We start from the raw sequence: 24,027 nt of genomic DNA on the forward strand, positions 1-24,027 counted from the left end.
CATTATGATACATTACTCTCTCTTAAAAACAAATTACTAGTAGAAGGGACTAATTTTTATTAAAAGAGGTGTTCATATTTAGTGTATGATAAGGTTTTGAATGTGATTGTTTACATTACGAGATTATGTATGCATAATAATAATAATAAAAAAAAGATTATAGTACATCTAATATCTTGAAGTTTTTTTTTTTAATTTTTAAAGTTCATCTAGTTAACTAAAGTATTCTGTAATTCAATTTTGGCCTTAAAATATTTTACGACTAATTTTTTATCACTCCTTTTTCATATTTTAGGTACCCATTCTTAACACTTTTAATATTCAATTTTTAAATAATCAATTTTGTAATTTTTGTTCAATCAATAAAAATAGTTTGTGAAAAAAGAAATAAATATGGAGAACAATATGTATCGAGGTTTTGCTTTAAGATTAAAATAAACTTCTCATATCTACCTCTTGGTTGATGGAATAAAGGAATAATAATAAGATACATTCAATGAATGAAGACGAAGTCTACCCAATTTTGAATAATCATTATGAAGTTTCTTGATTGGTCTCAATTCTAATTTCTAATCATTATATTAATCTAACTATTTAGATTAATCATTTTTATTTTGGCTATTCAAATCGCGTATAGTCACAAATTTCAAACAGATCACGTGGGAAAACCAAAAAAACCAATTGAGAATATGTTGGTTAGTGGTCATTCATTAAAATTTTATAATTAAATACGTAATGGGAATTACTGACATAATAAGGTTCTTAATTGTCATTTTTATGAACATCTTAAATAAATTTAGTGTGTTAATGCCCTATAAATTAAAATTTAAACCAGATGTCAAATTGAGAAGATAAAAATTTATAACAGCAAAATGTGAGTTCTAATGTCAAAACCTCATCAATAAATAATTTATACGCATTTTCGTAAGCGCTCTTGAACTCGTTAGGTCTATGCTTAGCTTACACATAATTGATAGCGTAACACATAAAAATGAATTAAAACTATCTCTCACAAAATTCTGATATACAGTCTCAAAAATGGATAAATATATACATTGAAGTCAGTTACAAGGAGAGTATGAAAGGAAAAGAAATATAATGTGTGTATGTGTATATATATGTACCTGCTTTTGTTCATGGAGAGAAAGTGAAAAGCAAACAAAGCTGATACAAAAGGAAAGTTAAAATGCAGATAGTTCTATCTTCCTACCACCATTGTAACTGTAAGTTCATTCAAGGAAACATCAAGACCTTCCATGTAAAAATCTCTGTCTTCTGATCGTCTTCTCATGGAAGTAAGCAAAGGCTGTCTTGGCAAAGGAAGATTGGCTGCTTCACTTTCTAGCATCAACACCACAGAAGACATTGTTGGTCTATGAGCTGCTGAATCCTGCACACACAGCATCCCTATGTTTATGCATCTCAAAACCTTGTTCTTCTGACTCGAATCGCAAATCGAAGGATCAACAAGCTCCATTGCTCTATGATCATTCCAAAGATGCCAAGCCTGTGGATATTCCATCATATAACTTTCAGCTATGCAATTTGAAAATGACTCTCCTTGCACAGAAGGAATTTACACAAGGTGATAACTTCAAGAAAGATGTTATCAACTTCTCAATGCTATATCACATGTTGGTGAAAAGTTGGTGAGTAGTTTTTGAATAGCAGTTACTTACGTATCCTATGAGACTTGAGTCATCAGAATGACGAAAGCTAGTGTTTTTGCGACCGCTTACAATCTCAAGTAATAATACACCAAAACTATAGACATCTGATTTAACTGAGAATAGACCTTCCATTGCATACTCCGGGGACATATAGCCACTGCAAGTTCATGGTTTTATATTGAGGTTAGTCTAGCTCCAAGAAAGGATTTAAAAGTGGAAGGTTTGGTTTGAAGGGAAAACCAAAAGCATACTTACTATGTGCCAACTACTCTAGTAGTGTTCGCCTCACTTTGGCCTCCTCCAAATATTCTAGCGAGTCCAAAATCTGAAATTTTTGGATTCATATCTTCATCCAAAAGAATATTACTTGCTTTCAAATCTCGATGAATTATTCGGAGTCTTGAATCCCGATGCAAATAAAGCAACCCTCTTGCAATCCCTTCGATGATTTCAAAGCGCTTAGTCCAGTTTAGTTGTTGCTGTTTGATAGGATCTACAAGAAGTATTAAAAACATACAAGAACAATCCATCATTAAACTGTGTAGTTAGCTTTCTTTTTCAATACCTAATAACTCAGAAAAGACAGAAAGAATATAAAAGACTGGGCAAAACAGAGAAAAACGAACCAAATAAAAAGTGATCCAAGCTTTTGTTTGGCATAAATTCATATACCAACAACTTCTCTTCCCCTTGAATGGAACATCCTAAAAGCCTAACAAGGTTTCTATGTTGTAATTTGGCGATCAACATCATCTCATTCTTAAACTCCTCTAGGCCTTGCCCAGATCTTCTTGAAAGCCTCTTGACAGCTATTTGCTCGCCCCCACGAAGCTTTCCCTATTAAAATGAATGAAGAAAACTTTATCAGATCCTATTCAAATTTACATTCCGAAAAGAGGAAAGCCCACAGAAGCAGTTTCACCTTGTAGACAGGACCAAATCCTCCTTGCCCAAGCTTATTTTCCTCTGAGAAATTGTCTGTCGCTATTGCAATACAATCAAAATTGAATAATGGAAGTTCTGGTCCACTTAGTTCATGACCTTCCAAACTCAGTTCAGCTGATCCTGAAAGTTCTGCTGAAACTTGTCTGCTCTTGCTTCTTGTAGTATCAAAAACTGGAATATCGCTTGTTTTACAGCATGAAACTGCAGAAACTGCCGGCAGAAACAGAATGGAGAAGCATACATGAGTTGAATAGCAAGAAGCGCACACACACACACACCCATATATTATTCCATCAGAGGGGGAAAAATAATTGGGGAAATGAATGTTTTACCTTTTCTTCTCTTGAACCTCCACACTAGCCAAAGAGAGATCCCAACGCAGATTGACCCCAACACGATAGCAAATATTATCACAATCTTGATTTTCTTCTTGCCATCACCTTTATTTGCAGAAATAGAATTCATATACAATAATCACAACCTGACTATCAAAAGAAACTAGAAAGATATTGTTTGAAATTCTTAACATTAAAAAGTGATATACTCCTTCACATCAATAATAATAATATTAATAGAAGTGAAATAAATGGTCCATTGACTGCTGAGATGGTGAAATTTTTTCAACATGAACTCAATCATGGCAATAAGTCCTTTCCAAAATAACTTTAACGCACTAGGGAAAATTTGAACTTACACAATCTACAACAGAGATACCAAGGCTTTTCTTGTTGATTGAAAACATAGAAGAAGATTCACTGATATACTGACTTTCTAAAACAAAACTTGATTGATCATAAGAAGATATAAATATAAAGGTATTTAACCTTACCTAAATCAGAATGAGCAAGGCGAATATAGAGTGTATTTCCTCCTCCACCCACAAAGTGCTTAATATCATGCAGCTCGCCATGCCAAATCAGGCATCCAATTCCATTAACAGAAGTATATGCAGTACAATTCGTATCCTGCAAGCAATAACTTTCACAATCTTTCTTGTCCTGAGAACCCACCAAGATGGCAAAATCAGGCAACTTCCTGCATTGCAGCTGCAAGAAACCATCTTCTTCAACATCCACTTCTGTTGCAGCAACAGAACTAGCATTATTACTGTTCTTTTTCCTCTCAGCCTTCAATGGTGTCATCCTCTTACACCCACCAGACCAATTCTCTCTATTCCACTCATCCACTTCCTTTGGTTCGAACCCTCTTATGCAAAAACATTTCATTGGAGAAACCAAACTGCATTCTGCAAAACTCCCACACTTGTTATAAATCTCACATTTGTTATATGGCTCTTCCTGTGTTCTTACCCACTGTTTCTCACCCTCGTTCCATTTGAATTGCCTCTCAAATCCATCCCAACCTATCTGAAACCTCACCTTGTCAGTGATGTTCAGTGGGGTATAAGCTAAATGCCTTTCTCCATTTTCATCAGTGTTCAGTCTGAATCCATAGAGATAACTTCCTGTCATGTTTGAAACTCCTGTGAATATTCTTCCATCCCAATACCCACTTCTCCACCTCCTTTTTTCTCCTTCCCAAATCACTATCTGGGTTGATGCTCGCGGGTCAATTCCCATTGAGAAATTTCCTCGAGCAGGATCTGTGCGAGATTTCCATGACACGAAAGATCGAATCTCACCCTTTGAAGGATCCACCGGTATGGTCATACCAGGAAGAAACGTGTCGGTTGGATGATCAAAGCTTTTCCATATTTCGTTTTCATCATCCGTGGTGGAAAGAACAAGGTTTCCATCATCTCGAAGAACAGCTTCTGTGTTATTCTTGGAGTCCGGTACGTTGCTCGACCATACTCGATTCTTATCTCCGTCGAAGATGACCAAATTTCCATCGCTTTCAATTGTTATAACCCCTACTCTGCCTTTGATGGGTTCGTCTCTGTTGGCAACCCATATGTATTCTGCTCTGGGAATCCTGTAGTACCAAATTCCAACGTATCTCAATGAGCTGTTGTTATCAAAACTGAAGAATCCTAGTTCGAAATTGAGTTCATCTGAGAGTAGAGTGTCACCGTCCGGTCCGTCTCTGATCAATTTGCCTCGGGTGATGGAACTCGCTGCATGTGACAACAGAGTAAGGACACAGAGAATGAAGAAGAATGGGAATAGAAGACGAAAAAGTATAGTTCTGGGTGTCAGACCCATGTCTCTGGTTGGTGTTCTGAAAACGGGCATGACGAAAACAGAGTGATAATCAACAAAGAAGAAGAAGATAATGAAGATGAAGAAGTTTCAATGAAGTGTGGCGCTGAAAACGAAAGAGAGAGAAGGGAATGGTCCAGTTTTAGGTGGTGAATCTCCATTGCCCAGACACGCTTTTAGGTGCGAATTTTGGGAGAAAATAAAGACTTGAATCCGGTTTGTCAATGACGCCATATGGGATTGAGGAACAAGTTGAAATTCATAAATCAACTTTTATAAAAAGGGTGTGCCGGTATTTTTGTGAATTTATAATTTTTTCCAGGAAAAATAGAATAATAATTAAATTTTGTATTATATGGAATTATGACTAATCATTGACCCTAGTGGCTCCCACCCAGTAATAACATTTTGAAAGTGACAGATTTCGAAACCAGAAAATGATTGTTAAAAAGTTTTTTGGCCAAAATCTAAATAAACAGTAGCATAATAACATTTCAATCCGAAAATTTTAAAATTAAGTCTTTCAAATTTGTTAAAATTATGAGGTATTATTTTTTTCTGTTTATAAAACCTACATACACTCTATAATTTAATTTTTAACTTTCGCTGTGAGGTTTTTGGCCAAAAAAAAAAAACTTTCGCTGTGAGGTTTATGTGCATTTTAAAAATAAAGTAAATGTCTTTAAAAGACTCTTTTAAAAGACTCTTCCGGTCTTAAATATAAGACCTATTTTGTAATATAAATATAAGATCTATTTTGTAGTATAATTTACACTATAAAATGAGTCTTATATTTAAAATCGGAAGAGTAAAAATTAGCCACATGAGCTCAATTGGTGACGAAGCCAAAAAAAAAAAAAGAAGGGAAAAAAGGGAAAGTTACAGATAAAGATCCCCAAATATATAAAATTATGATTTGGGACTCTTAATTTGAAAAATAGTAAATAAAGACCCGATCCTAAATTATAAATATGAAATTTTGATAAAATGTCTGAGATACCTCTCAACTAAATTGTGATTTGATCTGCTGAAATTGTTATTCGTTAAAGTGAACTTGTCATTTTTTTATAGTCAACTTGTCATTTGGCATACCCTCAACCAAATTGTGATTTGGTCTACTGAAGTTTTCATTCGTTAAAATAAAATTGTCATTTCTCATAATCAACTTGTCATTTAGTTGAGGGGCATTTCAAACATTTCACCATGATTTCATATTTACAATTTGGGACCGGGTTATCTGAAACTATTTTTCAAATTGGAAGTCCCAAATAAAAAATTACATATTTGGGGGGTTTTTATTTGCAATTTTTCCAGAAAAAAACTCAATTGACAACGTCAGGATAAGGTGTCACCGTATGAGTAGAGATAAAAAAAATCAAGCCTTTCAAATTTTTTTGAAAAAAAATTCAATTAAATATCAAAAATTAAAGATTTTGATTCTTGAGAAACATTAAAAATAAATTAATTAAAATCTCTTTGTATAGACATATAATTATAAATTATAAAAAGTCTCAGTTAAAATTTCAAAAGATAATATGGATATACTTCTTTTTTTTTTTTAATGAAACATCAGGGTATCCACCAACGGATTCAATGACTAATCCCTTCGCTGACTTGTAGGCACCTCGATGGGTGGAACAGCTGGCCCGGGATTTTAAAGCTTTTCCGTGCTCAAGGAGAGAATCAAACCTTGACACTTGGTTAAGGAAGGATGAGCCCCCACCGCTCAACTACACCTCCCGGTTGATAATATGGATATACTAAACAAGTATGGTTGGTGTTGGTTTTGACATTTCGGAAATGGCTTTCCTTCTCTACTCTTACCGTCCTCTTCTCCACCTCTACCCAAAATTACACAGTTGTGAATATGAAAATGGAGGCTGATCAAACCTTTTTTCTTTTCAAACTAATATCTGTTACTCTAAAATATTTTTCAATAATATCTAGTATTTTAAAATAATTTTTAATGCAGCTGGCATTCAAAAATATTTTTCAGATGGAGGCTAACCTCTTTTTTTTAAACTAATATCCATCATTCTGATATATTTTTAGTAGCATCTAATATCCTAAAATAATTTTTAGAGCATTTAACACCATGAAATATTTTTTCAATAACACTCAGTATCTAGCAAAATGGATCTGAAATATTTTTTTTAGTAGCACGAAGTATTCTAAACTAATTTTAGGATATTAGGTGTCATTACTGAAAAAATACTGTAGGATACTAAGTATACTAAAAATTAGTTTAAGACAATAAGTACTACTAAATAATAGTATAAAGTGCAGCTTGCTGAGCATTGGGTACTTCTAAAAAAATATTTTTACGGGAGAAAAGCCAGTTCGTTGATATTACGGAGATGCAAAGCGAAAGGAGTGGGCTTTATTTACCTTTAGATGATGAGGATATTTCGATTTTTTTATTATTATTTTTATATAGTTAAATAAAAATATATTTTGCCTTTCAATATTTGTCAACAAAATTTACAATAATTAATATTTTATTCCTTGTTTTTATTTTTATCATTTTAACGAAATGAAATGAGTAAATTAAAAAGCAAATATATGAAGGATTTTTATCTCAATAATACTTTGTCAGTGACAGGATTTTACTATGTTTTATTAAAACTGGATGAAGAATTTGAGCCGCACAAAAACTAAAAATATTTATATATATAATATTACGTCAAGTTTCATATATTTATTATGATGTCAAGCTCTTTTTTTTTTTTTTGAGTGTTATGATGTGAAGCTCATTTATCACACATAATCATGTATCTTGCTTTTTAAATATTAACATTTAATAGTACTTAATTATAAATTCACATAAAACAAAAAAAAGATACATAGCAATGTGTGCTTAGAGAGAACTTGATATGATAGCTATAAGAAATTTGACATAAGTTTTTTCATATAATAAATGGTTTTTTATAATTTTTTTTATGATAGTGGTTTTCCACTTGGCAAAAAAAATAGTAGTTTTCCGGAATGATTATTATTTAAGGATGACCATAGAGGGAACTAAACCACGTGAGACAGAGAATGGATTAATTAGTAATTAAGTAACGAAATGATGGCTATCGTTTTACTTTATTTTTGGGTGGAAAATATAATATTAACGGGTTAGGACAGGTTTAGGTAGCAAGAGGGACCCACTAGTCATAGAATCTAATTTTGGAAATATTCGTGTTAACCACTATACTACTAATAATGGATGGCTATGACTTATAATAGGCTCGTTTGGATTTAAATGCTAGAAATCAACCCCTGGCATACAAAAGTTAGTTGAAAAATGGATTTATTCTAGATATAAAATCTTGATTCGTTTCATTTTTCATATTTATTATTTTTTTAAACTAATTAAACTAACTTATAAATTAATATATAATCTATAATTATGTTATATATAAAAATTTTAAACAGATTATGTCAGTGTTTTGTTTTAAATTAACTAATCTATTCAACCTTTTTGTATCCATCCACATTAGTTAAGTAATTGTTATGTCAAGAAAGGTGGTGAACAATTATTTGTGAGAATCAAGACCATCATTTTCTTTGTTGCCAGGGAAAAACCATTATTTCCTTAAAAAATATTCATATATATATATATATTTATATACACACGTCACTCTAGTCCTAAATATAACTTATTTGTAGGAAAAAATTTTGATCCTAAATGTAAGTTACTTGTAGTACATTTAATGCTTGTTTTTCAATTTTATTTTTATTTAATTGTCATTAGAAAGGGAGAACGAAGGAAAAATACGAGAATGATTTGTAAATATTAAGAAAAGAAGAAGATACAATTGTGGAGGGGGTGAGGTGGAGAGAGAACGAGTGAAAAAAGAGAAGGAGAATGAATAAAAGAAATCAGAAAAACATTAATTAATTAAGGGTAAAAATGGAGGTAATGCATTAAATGATGCAACAAATCTAAAATAAAGCTTATAAAAAAAAGTCAAACAACTTCACATAGCTAATTAACTTTATTTAGGATAATTTTTAAAATTTGAAAAATATTATCTGATCCTAATTAAATTTCTTAATTTATATAATGTTATAAAGATAATTAATTTAATTTATGGAATTATAGTGATGATCTCTTTCTGTGTTTTTGCTACATACATGCATACCATAGTCTAATCAATACTGAGTTTGGGAGCTCATTATTCAAGTGATGATTATTCTTTTAATTTTAATAGAAACAAAATTTAAAATATAGATAGTCTTTTGATTATCACTCTATAAAAATAAATTTATTGTTTCAAAATTACAAATTATGCCCCCTATTCATGAAGTTCATCATTTGCCTCTTTGTTTGGCCGTCTGTTTGCTTGAACTCATTGAATGTGCATGTTTTTGGCCGTGGTTTCTTCCAACATGAACATTCTTTTTGGAATGTTATGTATTGTAGTTTCCCTTCTCTCTTCCTTCTTTATCAAACCATTTTTTGGTAAACGATAGGGTCCTTACCTAATGTTTAGCTAAAAGGATAAATAGGCTACATTTTAAAACTTGTTGCCTGGGCCTTTTTTCCTAAGGGCAAGTAGTGACATTCTTCTAGTAATATATGAACATTTCCACCAACTTCAAATATATTCCTTAATTTTACAACTTGAAATATTCTAAGAAAAGAAATATAAATACTACATCACAAATCTACATATGTATCTATTATTCCACAAGTCCGCATTATTATCAACTTGGAATTCCATTTATTCTCAAAAATTGTAAACAAAAACGGTATGAGCAAAATATTAAAAAAAAGAAAAGAAACGAAACAAAATCCGTTCGTTGGAAGATTGTCCCTATGTGTCAAATTAAGAGGGATTATATATATATATATATATATATATGTATGTATGTTCCATTAAAATAATAAAGCAACATATATAGTGTGCGCACAATTTTCAAATTCAACATAAAGAATATATTTATTGAACAGTTGACCGAAAATAGAAAGGCGGAGTATTGCACAGCATGGAGTAGTTGTAGTACTACCTCCGGTCCTAATTATAAGACCCAATTGACTTATTTGAGGAGATTAAGGAAGTAAGTTAAATTTGTTATTTGTAATAAATAAGTGTTGTCATTCCTAAAATATCCTTGCTAATTAAGTGTATTGGCAAGAACTATTATTATTAGAATGACTATCTTGAAAAAAAATATATAAATATAAGAGACAAAATGGATTGGGGTCTTATAATTAGGACCAAACAAAAAGTCAAATGGGGTCTTATATTAAGGGCCAGAGGTAGTATTTCTTAAAAGATTAATGGGAGCTTCTTTATTGTGCGTACGATAACTTAGTTTGATCCTTTCTATTGTATTTCTTTGTTTGACTGCGTGGGAGTCTTGGAGAGGGATAATTAAAAAAAAACTTAACAACCAAAAGATATATGTTGCATTTGTTTTTTAGTTGTATTTCTCACCGTCCTTTGATTTTAATTAAATGTACTGCCACGTAGCATTAATATATGTATTGGACTTGTCGTTTTCAACGGTTTTTAAGTTGCATTTAATTTCAATAAGAAAGACATTGAATATACACTAAACAAAGATTACAAGGTTAGCGGATTTAATTGATAGTACTCTAGGTTTGAATGAAAAATTTTAATACTGAATTGCTTGGTTAGAGATAGATCCGAAAAGTAGTGAAATATGTCTTATTTTATTGGAATTTATCCTCTATTTTTCCTACTTTATTTGCCCAAAGATTCGATTTTTTCCAAAAGTTAATTAAGCCACACGCTTTTCTCGCAATTAGATTAGTAATTTCCTGTGCTAAATTCAAATATATTCTACTTTTCCATGTTTTTACTTTTCAAACAAAAAAAAAGATTTAAAAAAACATAATTATAATTTTTAAAAAAATAAAAAATCAACGCGGCAACTTTTTTATATGCATGTATGGGCAACTTTTCAGAAGTTGCGTAGTCGAGCTAAACAAGGCTTTAGTTCAATCTTTATAAATGTTTAAAAAAAAAAAAAAGAAGAAGAAGAAGTTATAATATGAAAACTCCTCCAGTCATCAGTGGCGTGGCAGCCAGTTGTCGATAGTGGCCTTTGAAAGGAGAAAAATTGAGGGGTAATATGGTACTCCCTCCGTTCTTTATTATAAGAGACATTTGATGTCTATGGCATGTTCCTATATATAAGAGACACTTACAAGTTGTCTCTACTTTTTTGTGTTTGATTTACTATCTTACCCATATTTATTATCTTCAACTCACACTCTCTCTCCCTCTCACTTCTCTTTTCTTTTAATAATTTAATTGTTCTCTCTCATGCTCTCTCTCCTTATTAATGAGGGCATTTTTGGAAAAAAAATTATACTTTTTACATATTAATTGTTCTTAACTAATTTTAACTGTTTTTTTGATCAACGTACTTCGGTTATTTGTCTCTTATAATAAGGAACGGAGGGAGTAAAAGACACAACATTCATAAATCTCAAATTGATTCCCAATTTAATATTGAGAAAATTTTACAAGAAATTGAAAATTAGAAAATCTCAAATTAAAATTATTTTTTATATTTTAATGAATTGTGACTGCACTTAACACATAAATAACAATATACTTTTGCAGGAATTTTCGATTCCAGACTTCGTATTCGTAATTTCATTTTTTTTAATTTTTTTAAAATTTACTGGACCAGTTTAGAGTTCGAGTATTTCATTGCATTTAAATGGGGTTGGCCAACCGTTTTTTTCCCCCCTCTAAAATTAATAGTAAGTGGCCGGTGTCAATGTTAGATTTGACCTCTTTTTTGTCACGTTTTAAACCACAAAGGTGCTTTTGGGATAAGAAATGAACAAATGCTCAACTCGAAAGAGACGGCACAACTAAAGTCAAAAACGCTCCTCGAAAATGGCCGTGACCGATTTTGGTCAGAATCAGCGTCTCGTGCTGATTTAATAGTCCTCCGATTCTTAATATAAAATTAATTTAATTAATTTAATTAGATTAAAAAAGTTAGATAAATTAGTTAATTATAAGAAATATAACACGTTTTTCTTAAAATATCATAATCATTTTTCATAATACCATAAGAGTAATTTAGAAAAAATTGATAAATATAATAAATGAGTCTTATATTTAGGACCAAAATTAACTCAATAATTGGCTCCTATATTAAGGACCGGAGGAGTATATAAAAATATTTTAAAGAAAACTGTATAACAAGTGCAAGTCGCATTTTATGGCAAAAAAAAAAAAAAAGAAGTCGCATTCTTAAATAATATAAAAATGTAAATAATTTAACTAAAACAATAACTATAAATATTATCTATTTCGTTTTACAAGTTAAAAAAAACACGGTTGGGAAAAAACTAATTTGATCAATACAATCAATTAATATTTCTGATTTTCAACTTCCATATCAAATAATTCTTTATTAATTTATTAATAAAGAGAATTTTTTAAATAGGGAATTATTAATTATATTATTGTCTTTATGCTTATATTTTTTAAAATCATTATCATAGCTGATTATCTACATTTTATTATTTATGCCATGAATGTACGTGGCAGTCTTCATTCTTTTAATTTTCTTTCTATCTTTCTCTTCTTCTCCTTTCTTTCTGCCAGAAAGATGTGGGAATTTGATACGTAGGGATTCAGAAATTAGATTGATTAAATATTTGGGATAATATTGCTAAAAAAAATAAGATAATGACTAATAATATTTCCTCCCAGTCAATATAATTTCTTATTATAATCAGAGTATATGATTGATATTCTGAAATGATCAAAGCTTCTTCTTCTCTGTTTTTTTTTTTTTATTCAAAGATATCTGCCAGCTAATAGCTAATAAATTATTTCTTTCCATCGATAAAGATCACAAAAATATATTTTTCCTCTCTAATATTGTTTTTTTACATATATAACAAGAAATCAAACAGCTGATATGCTAAAGAGATTCAACTATCTGCTGATTATTAGTCAGATCTTGTTGATGAGCAAGGTTTTATTTACAAGGAGACAAGTTAAAGTAATAACTTGAACCAATTAAATACAATGGGATAGAACAAGAGACCTTGATTTTTCTTTTTGAATAAGGTTATGTATTCCAAATTCCAATTCAAATATTTTAAATAGAAAAAGTTATGGTAATTGAGAGAAATTTTTCTATTTATAACCTAAATATAGGTAATTTTGAATTAAAATTGATAACGAATATCGTATAATTATACAAAATTATTAATAATACGAAAGGTAATAAGTTAAGAAATCACAAGCCTTGAAAGCCACGTAAGTGGAAAATTAAGGAAAATGAAATTCACTGGATATAAATTAAAACATGTGATGCATTTTATTTCTGCTACTAATTATATATAAGAATTGGCTTTTTATTTTATATAAAAATATTAGAATCGAATTTCTGATTATGAAAATAATCTTAAATTATTTCAATCTAATTTATTAGTTGATTATGGCTAATTAGAATATTTGTTTTGTGTGTAGTGTTAAAAGAATTTGAGATTGATGAAGAGAATAATTAAGCAATCAAAGGAAAGCATAAAAAGAAAAAAAAATTCGTTGCATAATGAAAAAAGGAAAGTTGATCAATGCTTGTCAATGCAACACAATACACACACACACATGCGTGTGTGTGTGCGCGTGCGTGAATCATGAAGATGAAGAACATTCGAAGAAATATACATTGAGGGATAAACTATGTATTAAAAAAATTTGTGAGCTTATCATTTTCGTTTTCTATCTAACTAAAGAGCAACCTGAGCGAATTTGGATTATACTTGTAATGAAATAATTCTGGGTGAGATGCATTAAACCTGGTGTATGTAATCAATTTAGGGTGAGTTGCGTTGGACGAAGAGGTGAAAGACAGCAAGAGTGTGAGAAAGAGAAGAGGAAGAGGAAGAGACTTTGAAGAAGAAAGGAATCGGAGAGGAATACGAAACAAATACGTTGAGATGCTATTCATAGACCTCAACCTAACCTGATGAATTAATTATAGAACCTCTAATTGCAATCCCAAAATTAAATGCAAATAACAATTACTGGTAAAAGATAACAATCAAATTAAAATTAATAGAAAAATCTATAGTGTTCATTTATCTACCATTAATCATTAATCATTACACAAAGTGCACACTGTCAAAAAATATATAAAAATATTTCTGTTCTATAACATTACTTATATTTATACCTTCATTTCCCTTTTACCTATTTCACACACACACACACACACACACACACACAGACACACACACACACACACAGAAAGTTTCTTACGCCGGAATTAGTCTACATTTTATCTCTCATCAGTTATATATTGATTCCTTACCAATTTCAAGCTTTACGCAATGAAAATTTTTCATCTAGAAAATTTATCATTTAGTTTGTTTCTGAAGCCTAATTAATTTTGGTGTCAATAGTAGCTCATTTTCTTTTGGGGACAAAAACACGTCTGTGTGCGTGTAGGCATGTCGGTCAAACGCGTGACTCACATGGAATGAAAAGCCAATAATATAATTCCTGCCATATAGTAACATACTACCTCCGATTCTTAATATAAAATCTCGTTTAGTTTTAATTTTGTTTTTAAATATAAGATCCTAATCTATTTTGTTTTTCATATTTATTTATTTTTTTCGAAGTAGTCTTTCTAATAATAGTAATTCTAACCAATACGCTTGATTAGTAAGGATAGTTTAGAGAAGACAACACATGTTTATTACAAATAACTAATTTAATTTATTTTTTTAATTTACTCAAATAAGTCAACTAGCTTTTATATTTAGGACAGGAGGTAGTAATAAACCTCTCATGTGTTTCATCATGAGTAGAAATTAGACGAGCGATGATTTATAGAGAAAATTCAAGAAGGGACATAGTATGAAGTGGAAGAACAAGGAAAGTGCATTTATCACTGTCTGGAAATTTCAATAAAAATGAAAAATTGGAGTTGAATGATAAGATTTATTTTCAAAGTGATTGCTATTATTTTCACACTACGTGACAGGATCCATACGAAATTTCTTTTGTTGAACAATAGGCAAAACTATATATATATATATATATATATATTCTAAAATGGATTATATATGGTCAATATTTTTGGGTCAATTTCAAACTAATTAAAATTGGAAAAAATGATAATCTGCTTCCGTTTTGAAAGAATATAATAAATTGAATTATATATAATCACACAATATTTTTTCAAAGAGAAATTTGTCTTATTTTTTAGAACCAATTTCAGCACTTATCGCAGTGATAAGCACTATGATAATTTTCAAATTCTAACTATTCAAATTTAATATAGGCTGCTAAGATTTAATTTTTTTTATTGTCTTAATTTTTTAAAAAAATTTTCATTTGAGAGGCAGATAATCCAAAATAGATGTAATCTATTAATTGTAAAATTTTTAAAAAATATTTTTAGTTTAAAAGTAATTAATTAAAAATTTTAAATCAAGACTACTAAAATTATATGTGATAATCTGAATAGTATAGATTCTATTGCAGCAATAAATATCATGGTGTTTATTACTGGGATAAGCACTAAAACTGGTTCCCTCATTTTTCTTCTATTTTTTTGCAGACAACAGTAATTTTTCTTCTCTTTTTGGTATTGCTTTTCAATTCATTTATACACAATTAATTTGTAATATTCACATGTGTGTGTGTGTGTAGACGCATACGGAAGAGTTATATGTGTCAGGTTAAAAACATGTGCAAGTTTTAATTCTTCAAGGGACAGTTTAAAAGGAAAACTAATTCATTAATCTTTGTAGTATTACTTGATTTTTAGTAAGGTTCATGTACTTACTTTTTTTTATTAGATCCTTACAGTTTTTTCTTTCAATTTTATACATTTGTCTCAATACTTACTACTATCTTTGGTCCTAATTATAAGATTTCATTTGTAATTTACAAATAAAATCTTATAATTACGACGAGAGGTGTATCTTAATTATTAGGGTTGATGCTGATGGTAATTAAGTAAATTGTAACAAAACATGGGCTTTGAAAACAACATAATAAAATAAAATTTATTTATTATCAACATAAAAATAAAAATTATTATGCTCATAATATGTAATCAAATTGATTTGATTTCATTAAATCTAAGGGGCAAAATTAATTCAGGTGTATGAGGAGCGAAAAGCATGTCATTATTACGGACTAGCGTCGTTTCTTTTATGAATCAACATATTATAGGGGATATGTCATATGAGAACCAGTAATCCAGTAACTATAATGAAGGAAATTATATCCATTAAAAAAAAACTACAAAACCTTAATTGAAAATGAAGTGAAATTATATAAAAATTAAAAACTTGCATATTAATTTTCCCAGTTTGAAAATTACATGAAACATGAGTCGTACTTCTCCTTAGCACATGGTCATTGTGGCAGGTGAGATCAGTGCTTTCATTGTGTATGAAATGAAGACAATTTATGTTCACTACGTTTCTTGTTCTTAAAACAGAATCTTCAAACTAGACAGCTTTGGAATGTTCAAACAACATCCTTATATAGTTCAAGTTGTTGGTAAGGCAGCAGGTTTGAGGTCGCACATCACTTGTGGGCCTTTTTGGGGGAAAAAATTAAAAAAAAGGAAAAATGATAAAAATATACTAGCTGAATTTCAACAGGACAAATAAATCATGCTGGCTAATTTTTGTTCACTACTCTTGTAATGGTTTTAACAAATCAAAATCTATCAAATCACCTATTTGTCATTTTAAAATTTAATATATATTTTTCTAAAAAAATGGTGCCGCCATATTGTCATCATTTTTTGGCCAAAAAAATATTGTCATAATTTTATTTATTTATTTATTTGCTTGCGCGCTCCACTATTTTTCTTAAATGGCGAGAGAAGAAAATAGGGTTAAGCTTTGATTTGACTAAGGATTATAACTTAACAACAATGGTCATTAATGTAGAAAATTGATATGGAACAACGGTAGGTAGAGGTTGTTAAACTTATTAAATGTGCAAGGACTTTACATGAGGTTTCAAAATCAAAACTAACCCCAATTCCTGGTCAAAAAAAAAAAAAAACTAACCCCAATTTTTTAATGATTTCATGACACCACTTAGTTATCCTTATTCTTAAAGTAAATAACATTTTTTTAAAAAAGGTAATTAATCTTTAAAAAACGATTTGTGCAGGACATATTTAAGATAAAAAGACCTTGCTAAAACAGAAGAGGGCGCATATGAAGAAGTTCACGTGCCAGACCCTTGAATCCGGTTTGTTTACGAAATGTGATGAGAAAGAAAGAGGACGCTTTTCTCGAAGGGAGGGACAACGTCGTTTAAAGTTTTAATTGCAAAGTTTATCATTGTATATATATGTGTGTGTGTGTGTGTATTTTTATAATATTGTTTGATACCGCATATTTGAGCAATGTATTGAACCAAACAGACCCTTACATGTTTCATGGGAGGATGGTTGCCAAAGAAAAATGAGGAAGAGGAAGAAGCGAATGGGAGGACAAGTCGTTGCTGGAGGACACAAATGAGAACTATTTAACAAATTTAAACAGATTAAAAAAATTAGTTTTTCTTTGGGCTTTGTCTTGGGATAAAAGTAAATAATATTTTTTTATTTCTATGTGTGATCCCCATTATATATCTCAAAAAATATAATCCTCATTCCCTCAAATGAAGTAATCTTGATGCATCTAATAATATCCTTTACCACGTAATTAAATGGGCCAACCAACACTTGAAAGAAGGCTTTGCACTATAACAAGAAATCCTAAGGCATTGTATTGAACGAAACGAGCCCTCATAGGTCCATCATAATGGTAGCAGTAATAAATTTCTGCCGTCCATGACGTACATAAAGGAATCAAGGCATAAAATAATCGAGTCTTGTCTTTAACTTTATTTTGTTCATATTTTCCCATCGACTTAAGTTTTTATTTAATAGTGTTCACGTAAAAAAAAAAGGAAAATGAAAAATCATACCTTCAACAATCTCCTGGGGCGGAGCTCTTGTTCTAGCCATCGGATCTCTGGCCACGGTGGCAGGAGATGGATCTCTAAAAAGATATTTAACTATTGATCCGCTAAAACATCGTAACTACTAATCTTTACGATATACGATTGACTAGAATAGCTAAGTGAAGCCACTTTCACTTCATAAATAACAAAAATAGCTTGATTAGTGACAATTTATTTGTACATGTATATTGACTAGTTTAAGTAGAGAACTGCAAAATAGCTAAACAAATAATAATTTTATTTCAATAACAAATGATAAGAACAACCTAGAAATGCTTGCGAATTTTAGCAAATTTAATACTTTCCGGACACCCCCCCCAAAGGGCCCCCTTGACAAGCGAAACTCCCCCTATTTATTACAGGAAATTTTCATTACAAAAACGATATTCTAACCTATATACCACTTCCGGTCTTTAATATAAGACATAATTAACTAATATTAAGATATTAGAAAAATTAATTAAGTTAGTTATTTATAATAAATATGTGTTATCCTTTCTAGAATATCCTTGCTAATCATGTGTATTAGTTAAAATTACTATTTGATGGAATATTTAACATGTGTAACTATTACAAGGACTGTCTTAGAAAAAATAGATAAATATAAAAGACAGAGTAGATTGAAACCTTCTATTTAAAACCAAATTAAACGTCAAACAATCTCTTATATTAATGACTAGAGGTAGTGTGTGTGTGTATATATATATATGAATTAGTTAACTAAGTACTATATTTAAAATTAAAAGAATTATTAATATAATGGTACTAATGTGGGCCAGCAGGCTATAGTTCTTGTCTTTTTCAAATTATTCTTGCCATACACTTTTATGGGCTCGCGCACTGCTGCACTCGTAGCGTATAAAGGTTGGAAGGAGGACTTCAATTTCCTTTTTTGTTTTAAAAAAAGTAGGTGGGTCAACAATAAACAGCGCATTGACCAGCAAACGGGTCAGAAGATTCCTAATTAATTTGGGTCTTCGTTTTTGTCCCGGCATTGTCGTCTGGTCCGTTTCTGTATCCTGCATTGTTGGTTCCATCCTCGTCTCATTTAAAAAAGCAAAAACGATGGTATGTATCATTCAAATATACAGTTTTAATGATTTAAGTTTAAAATTCTCAACTAATGATTTTTAAGTAAAAAAAACCGTTTTTTTTCTGAAAAAACTGACATTTAAAAGTTTAGGGCTATAAGCCTGTAACCATTTTTAGTTCTTCAAATTTCATGTTATTTTGGTTTCAGTTATTGAAATTTGAAACTAATGGTTTTGATATTAAAATTTGACATCATTTTGGTTTTGATTCTTGAAATTTTAAACCAGTGATTTGTGTCCTAAAATTTGACTTCACTTTGGTTTGCCTTAAGATTTTTAGTCCGTGAAACTATGACCAAAATCAAAATAAGGTTAAATTTCAAGGACCACTTGTTTCAAATTTTAAGAACAGAAATTAAAATGAAATTAAATTTCAGGGACCAAAATCATTGGTTTCAAATTTTAGAGACTATATAAATACATTTCAGGGATTAAAACTAAAAAGAAATTAAATTTTAAGCACTAAAGATGGTATTAACCCAAAAGACTATCTTTAATTATTTTATACATTCAAATGCTAATATTTTAAAATAGTTGAAAGTTAAAAAATTTGATCTGAACCAATCAAATTAGATTTGAACGGTGGACAACAGTTTTGAGCTTTTGGTGCTCATTGTCCCCCTGAGCACTAAATAAAACTCATTCCATCAATCTTGTCTGTGATATTAATGGGACGTCTTTGACTCATATTTGAGTGTCTAATCGATTCAGAAGTTCACATCACACAGTTTAGATATTCCTTCATTTTCATTATCATATTGTTTGAGATGTTATGTTTGGTCACCCAAAACATTTATTTTCTATTTATTATAAATGATTCAAACTCTCATTTATATTATCTGTATTTGAGAAACAACATTCGTCTTTGATTGGAGAACTGATCTGGCTCATCTCTCTTTTTATTGAATATGAATGACTATATTCTGAATGTTGTTATTTATCGACAGGAAGTTGGTTAATGTTTGTTTCTCTGTCTTTTTTCAAATAATTATATATTGTTTGTTAGAAAATAATATTTTTTTAATGTATTACTTATTGACCAAGAAAACAAATCTGGATTAGGTGACGACTTCAGATAATTGAATCGGCTGAAATCATATAAAAGTATATATCACATATTGGTTTAGCCCACATGATATGTAGAAGAATCAACGATGCAAAAAAAAAAAAAATTGTAATTAAAGATTGTATATATTAGCAAGAACAGGATAGAGACGAATCCCTAATTAGTTTGTTGTCAAGTTGATCTCTTCATATTTAATCTAAAATGTTTCTTAATAAATAATACTCCCAGCAGGCCAATTTGTTTACAACATAGGCATATCTAGTTATTAAATCCAAACGTGCCAGAGTTGCTTATTAAAAAGGGTCCAAGCATTTTGTCTCTAAATGTTTTTTTTCCCTCGAAATGCATTAGACGTTCTAAAATTAAGGAGGGCACAATATTACTCCTCATGTATCAGCATCAGAACGATGTCCCCCTATATTAAATGTCCGCTAATTTCAAATGGGATTAGGTCTAGTAGAAGGAGCTAGTTCCTCACAAACGTGATGAACCAATAGTCAAATTTCTACTAGGAGATGTGCTTACATTTAGTGTCTAGCAGTGTTTCAAATATGATTGTCTCCAATAGGAGCATATTTGTGTGTATCAAAACAAAATGTCTGCTAATTTAATCTGTAGTTTATTTAGGAAAAAAATTACTGAAAGACCTCAAAAATGTATAAATGAGGACTCCACATTAATACCGATTAAGTCCCTAAAATTACAAATAAATGTCAAGAGGCTAATGTTATTTGTTATCCATTAAAAGATCAAAATACCATTTAACCAACTACTTTGACGAGCTACTAGATAATTATTAGATTATCACGGTCGTAACAACTCATAATTAAAAATTCTATACTCCTCTAGCCATAAATGTAATACTCATTTTGTATTATAATTTATATTAGAAAATGTGTTTTACATTTAGGACTTAAGAAATATTTGTTTTAACAATAATATCTTATTAAAATATTTAATAATTTAAATATAATTATATAAAGTTAGAAATCATAGTAGACAAATGAAATTAAAGAATGAAAATTGTCAATAAAAATATTTGAAGATAACAATATTGCTTAAAAATAAATAAAATGAAAACAAAAATAGACAAGGGATAAAAAGCGGAGAATTACTATAAAGTCCAAAGGAAGGAATATAATTATTAAAAAATCTTAATAATAATACATGAGTCTGTAATGACAAATTTTAAGATAGAAAATGATAACTTCTCATCTATCATTGAAACTTTTTCGTAATTATTTTCTTTCTTTATGACTTCATAGTAATTCTGTCATACAAAAGACTACTATTCACATAACAACCATTTTTGGAATGCTTATTATTTGTGGCATCAATTTGACATGAACTTTTGAAAAGTGATCGTTCAATAATCCAAAATCAAGCTACAATATTTCAAAGGAAGAGGAAGGAAATGGGAAAATAGTAAATAAGAAGAGATATCAAAGTATAGTAGGAAAATTAATATACTTTACAAATAGAGGCCAGATATTGTCTTTCCCGTAAGCTTTATAAGTGAGCACATGCACTAACCAAAGGAAACTCACCTACAAGATGTGTACCGAATTTTAAAGCATTTACAAGATACCCCAGGGAAGGGCTTATTCTTTAAAAAAGGTGAACAATCCAATGAAGATATGTATACCGATATATTGTTGATCGAGGAGGTGCTTTAGAAGATAGGAAATCTACATGTGGGTATTGTACCTTCGTATGGGGCAATCTAGTAAGTTGGAGGAGAAAGAAATTGAAAGAAATTGAATGTGGTGTCTAGGAGTACAGTCAAAGATGAATTTAGAGCCGCAGTGCATCATGGGATCTGTTAGCGTTTGTGGTTGCAAAAACTGTTTAAGGATGTGCAAATTGGGGTGGAGTTACCTATTAAGCTCTACTCTGACAACACGGTAGCTATAAACATATCTCATAATCAAGTGCAATATGATAGAACAAAAAGCGTCAAGGTTGATAAGAATTTCATCAAAAAAAGGATTGAAAGTGAACTCGTGTGCCTAATATATATTCCATCAAGGAAGCAAGTTGCTAATGTACTCACAAGGGGACTTCCATGAGAGAATTTTGATATCGATTTTAATGAAAAATATTTTTTTAGAATATTTTAAACAGAGTTAAGAGTTTAGCGCTAAGCATATGTTTTCAAGATAGAAGAGAAATTTGTGTAATTAAGATAAAATGGAAGAGTGGTTAGAGATGTGATAATTCCAAATTCACCATATTAGCCTCAATAAAAAAGGTTTTCAAAAGGACCTAGGAACTGTTGGCCCTTTCCTTTGACATGTCTTGTGTTTCTGCAGCAGCAAAAGATCAGATGGACCCTAGCCAAATCACGGACGGAGGAGCAAGCAGCGATAGGGATTCGCCAACGTTGACCACCATCATTACCTTCACCATTTTGATAGGTACTTTCTAGAAATTAAAAAAAAAATTGTGAATAGGATTTTGATGGAAAGAAAGATGGGTTGGTGGTGGAGGAATTTGAAAGATGGGACGGATAAGAAATTGGAATCGAGTTCTTGAATTCTAATTTCATACATAGTGATTACTAGGGTTGCATAATAGACTAACTAGACTAGACTAGAGTATAACTCGAAGTCTAGTATGATTTTTGATTAGGTTGAGTTTGGCAGTCTAGAGTCTGATTTAGTCCAATAATAACTTAAGGTTAGGCTAAAATGAATTTTGTCCACCAGATTGATAGACTGGCCCGGGCAATCTAGAACCCAATGTTCTGTTTTTCCTTAATTTTTTTTTTTAATGGGAATCAAGATTTCAACATGACAAATACAATAAAGACAATAAAAAAAACCTATAATTATATAAAACTCATCATAAAATATTTAAACTTAATCATAAATACATAAGAATCTCTAAAATACATAAGAATCTCTAACAATTAAATCTAACATCTAAATTATAAATTATTAAAAATAAAAAATTACCGAGACTAGATTGGACTAGTCCACACTACAAAAAACAGCTCATTATTAACAGAATTAGCAATGAAAAATTATTCCAGCACTAATTTTTGAGGGATTATCAACAAAAATTCCATTGTTAGCTCTAATCCATTGGTAAACTTTTAGTGATGTAATTTGTGCTGACATTTTTTGTCAAAAATTTCTGTCACTAATTTTAATTATAAATTTTTTAGCAACAAAATTAGTAAGAAAAAAATTCTGTCATTAATTCCCTCACTAAATTGTTTACCATGAAAATTTTTGTAACTAATAACGTCGCTAAATCTATTTTGTAACAATTCTATTGCTAATCCCTCGCTAATTTCAAATTTCATTATTTTATATTATAATCCCACAACAATTTATATAATAACATAATTAAGAATTTAATTATTTAAGTATATTTTTAATTGCAAAATGAATTGACATATTTGTGGAGTTGGTGTTAATAAAGGTATTATACTCATTCATCTTATCATTAGATACATGTTGGGACACAAAGACAATTTCTTAGAAAACTTATTTTATATTTCATTAAAATCAATTCCTCTTGATCATTAACAATAATTAAAAAAATGATAAAAATATTACTAACTTTCTTATACAAATTAATATGAGAAAGAAATAATTCTATTATATATACAATACTCCCCCCGTCCTATATATAAGATTCAGTTTTAGAGAGAGTTTTGGTCTAAAATATAAGCTTTATTTTTAGTTTGTCCGAGCATTAATGCTCTTATTTTGCCCTATGTTAACTGTATTTAGTGCTCTCTCTCTCATTAATATATCCCTCATATATTCTCTTTCATTACTTTTTTATTGGTTGCCTCTTTCATTTACTCTCTTAATAAATAAGGACAAATTTGAAAAAAAAATTACATTTCTGATCTATTTATTATTTTTAACTAATTTTAACTGCTAGTTCATTAAATGTGATTCGATTATTTGAAACTTATATATAGGACTAGAGAAAATATATTGAAAGATGTAATATATGATAGAAATTCAAAATCAAAGAATATGAATTTATATGAATACCTCAATTTATGATTATAGATCAAACTAAGGTTGAAGTAAATTTTGAATTTGAATCATGAAACAATAAAATTTGATCATGATATAAATAATA

The 24,027-nt window shown here is 30.0% G+C and overlaps 1 protein-coding gene across 3 annotated transcripts; it reads right to left on the reverse strand.

Annotated features, from left to right (window-relative positions):
• Positions 1 to 1,185: 1,185 nt before the first annotated feature.
• Positions 1,186 to 13,669, reverse strand: LOC114743689 (G-type lectin S-receptor-like serine/threonine-protein kinase B120). Of its 3 annotated transcripts, XM_028931919.1 has the most exons (8): positions 4,777 to 4,939; positions 3,445 to 4,692; positions 2,948 to 3,055; positions 2,593 to 2,825; positions 2,297 to 2,507; positions 1,926 to 2,163; positions 1,680 to 1,827; positions 1,186 to 1,507 (listed from the first exon to the last, which is right to left on the reverse strand). In XM_028931919.1, the coding sequence occupies exons 1-8, from the start codon at positions 4,808 to 4,810 to the stop codon at positions 1,199 to 1,201; spliced, it is 2,529 nt and encodes an 842-aa protein (XP_028787752.1). In that variant the 5' UTR covers positions 4,811 to 4,939; the 3' UTR covers positions 1,186 to 1,198. The 3 variants fall into 3 exon arrangements, with proteins under 3 accessions (XP_028787752.1, XP_028787747.1, XP_028787759.1); XM_028931914.1 differs by having other exon boundaries at positions 3,445 to 4,940; XM_028931926.1 differs by lacking the exons at positions 2,593 to 2,825; positions 2,948 to 3,055; positions 3,445 to 4,692; positions 4,777 to 4,939 and adding an exon at positions 13,665 to 13,669 and having other exon boundaries at positions 2,297 to 2,446.
• Positions 13,670 to 24,027: the final 10,358 nt, after the last annotated feature.

The sequence above is a fragment of the Neltuma alba genome, unplaced genomic scaffold (assembly GCF_004799145.2).
Source record: "Neltuma alba isolate B1F8T4 unplaced genomic scaffold, ASM479914v2 tig00000654_pilon, whole genome shotgun sequence".
NCBI lineage: Eukaryota > Viridiplantae > Streptophyta > Magnoliopsida > Fabales > Fabaceae > Neltuma > Neltuma alba.

Bases quoted from the DNA above. Each gene is read 5' to 3' on its own strand.
- LOC114743689 (XM_028931914.1), bottom strand. From the start codon at position 4,810: ATGCCCGTTTTCAGAACACCAACCAGAGACATGGGTCTGACACCCAGA. The intron at 2,164-2,296 runs GTTCGTTTTTCT...TACTTCTTGTAG, and splicing joins CTTGGATCACTTTTTATTTG to ATCCTATCAAACAGCAACAA. The intron at 1,828-1,925 runs GTAAGTATGCTT...ATGAACTTGCAG, and splicing joins ACTAGAGTAGTTGGCACATA to TGGCTATATGTCCCCGGAGT.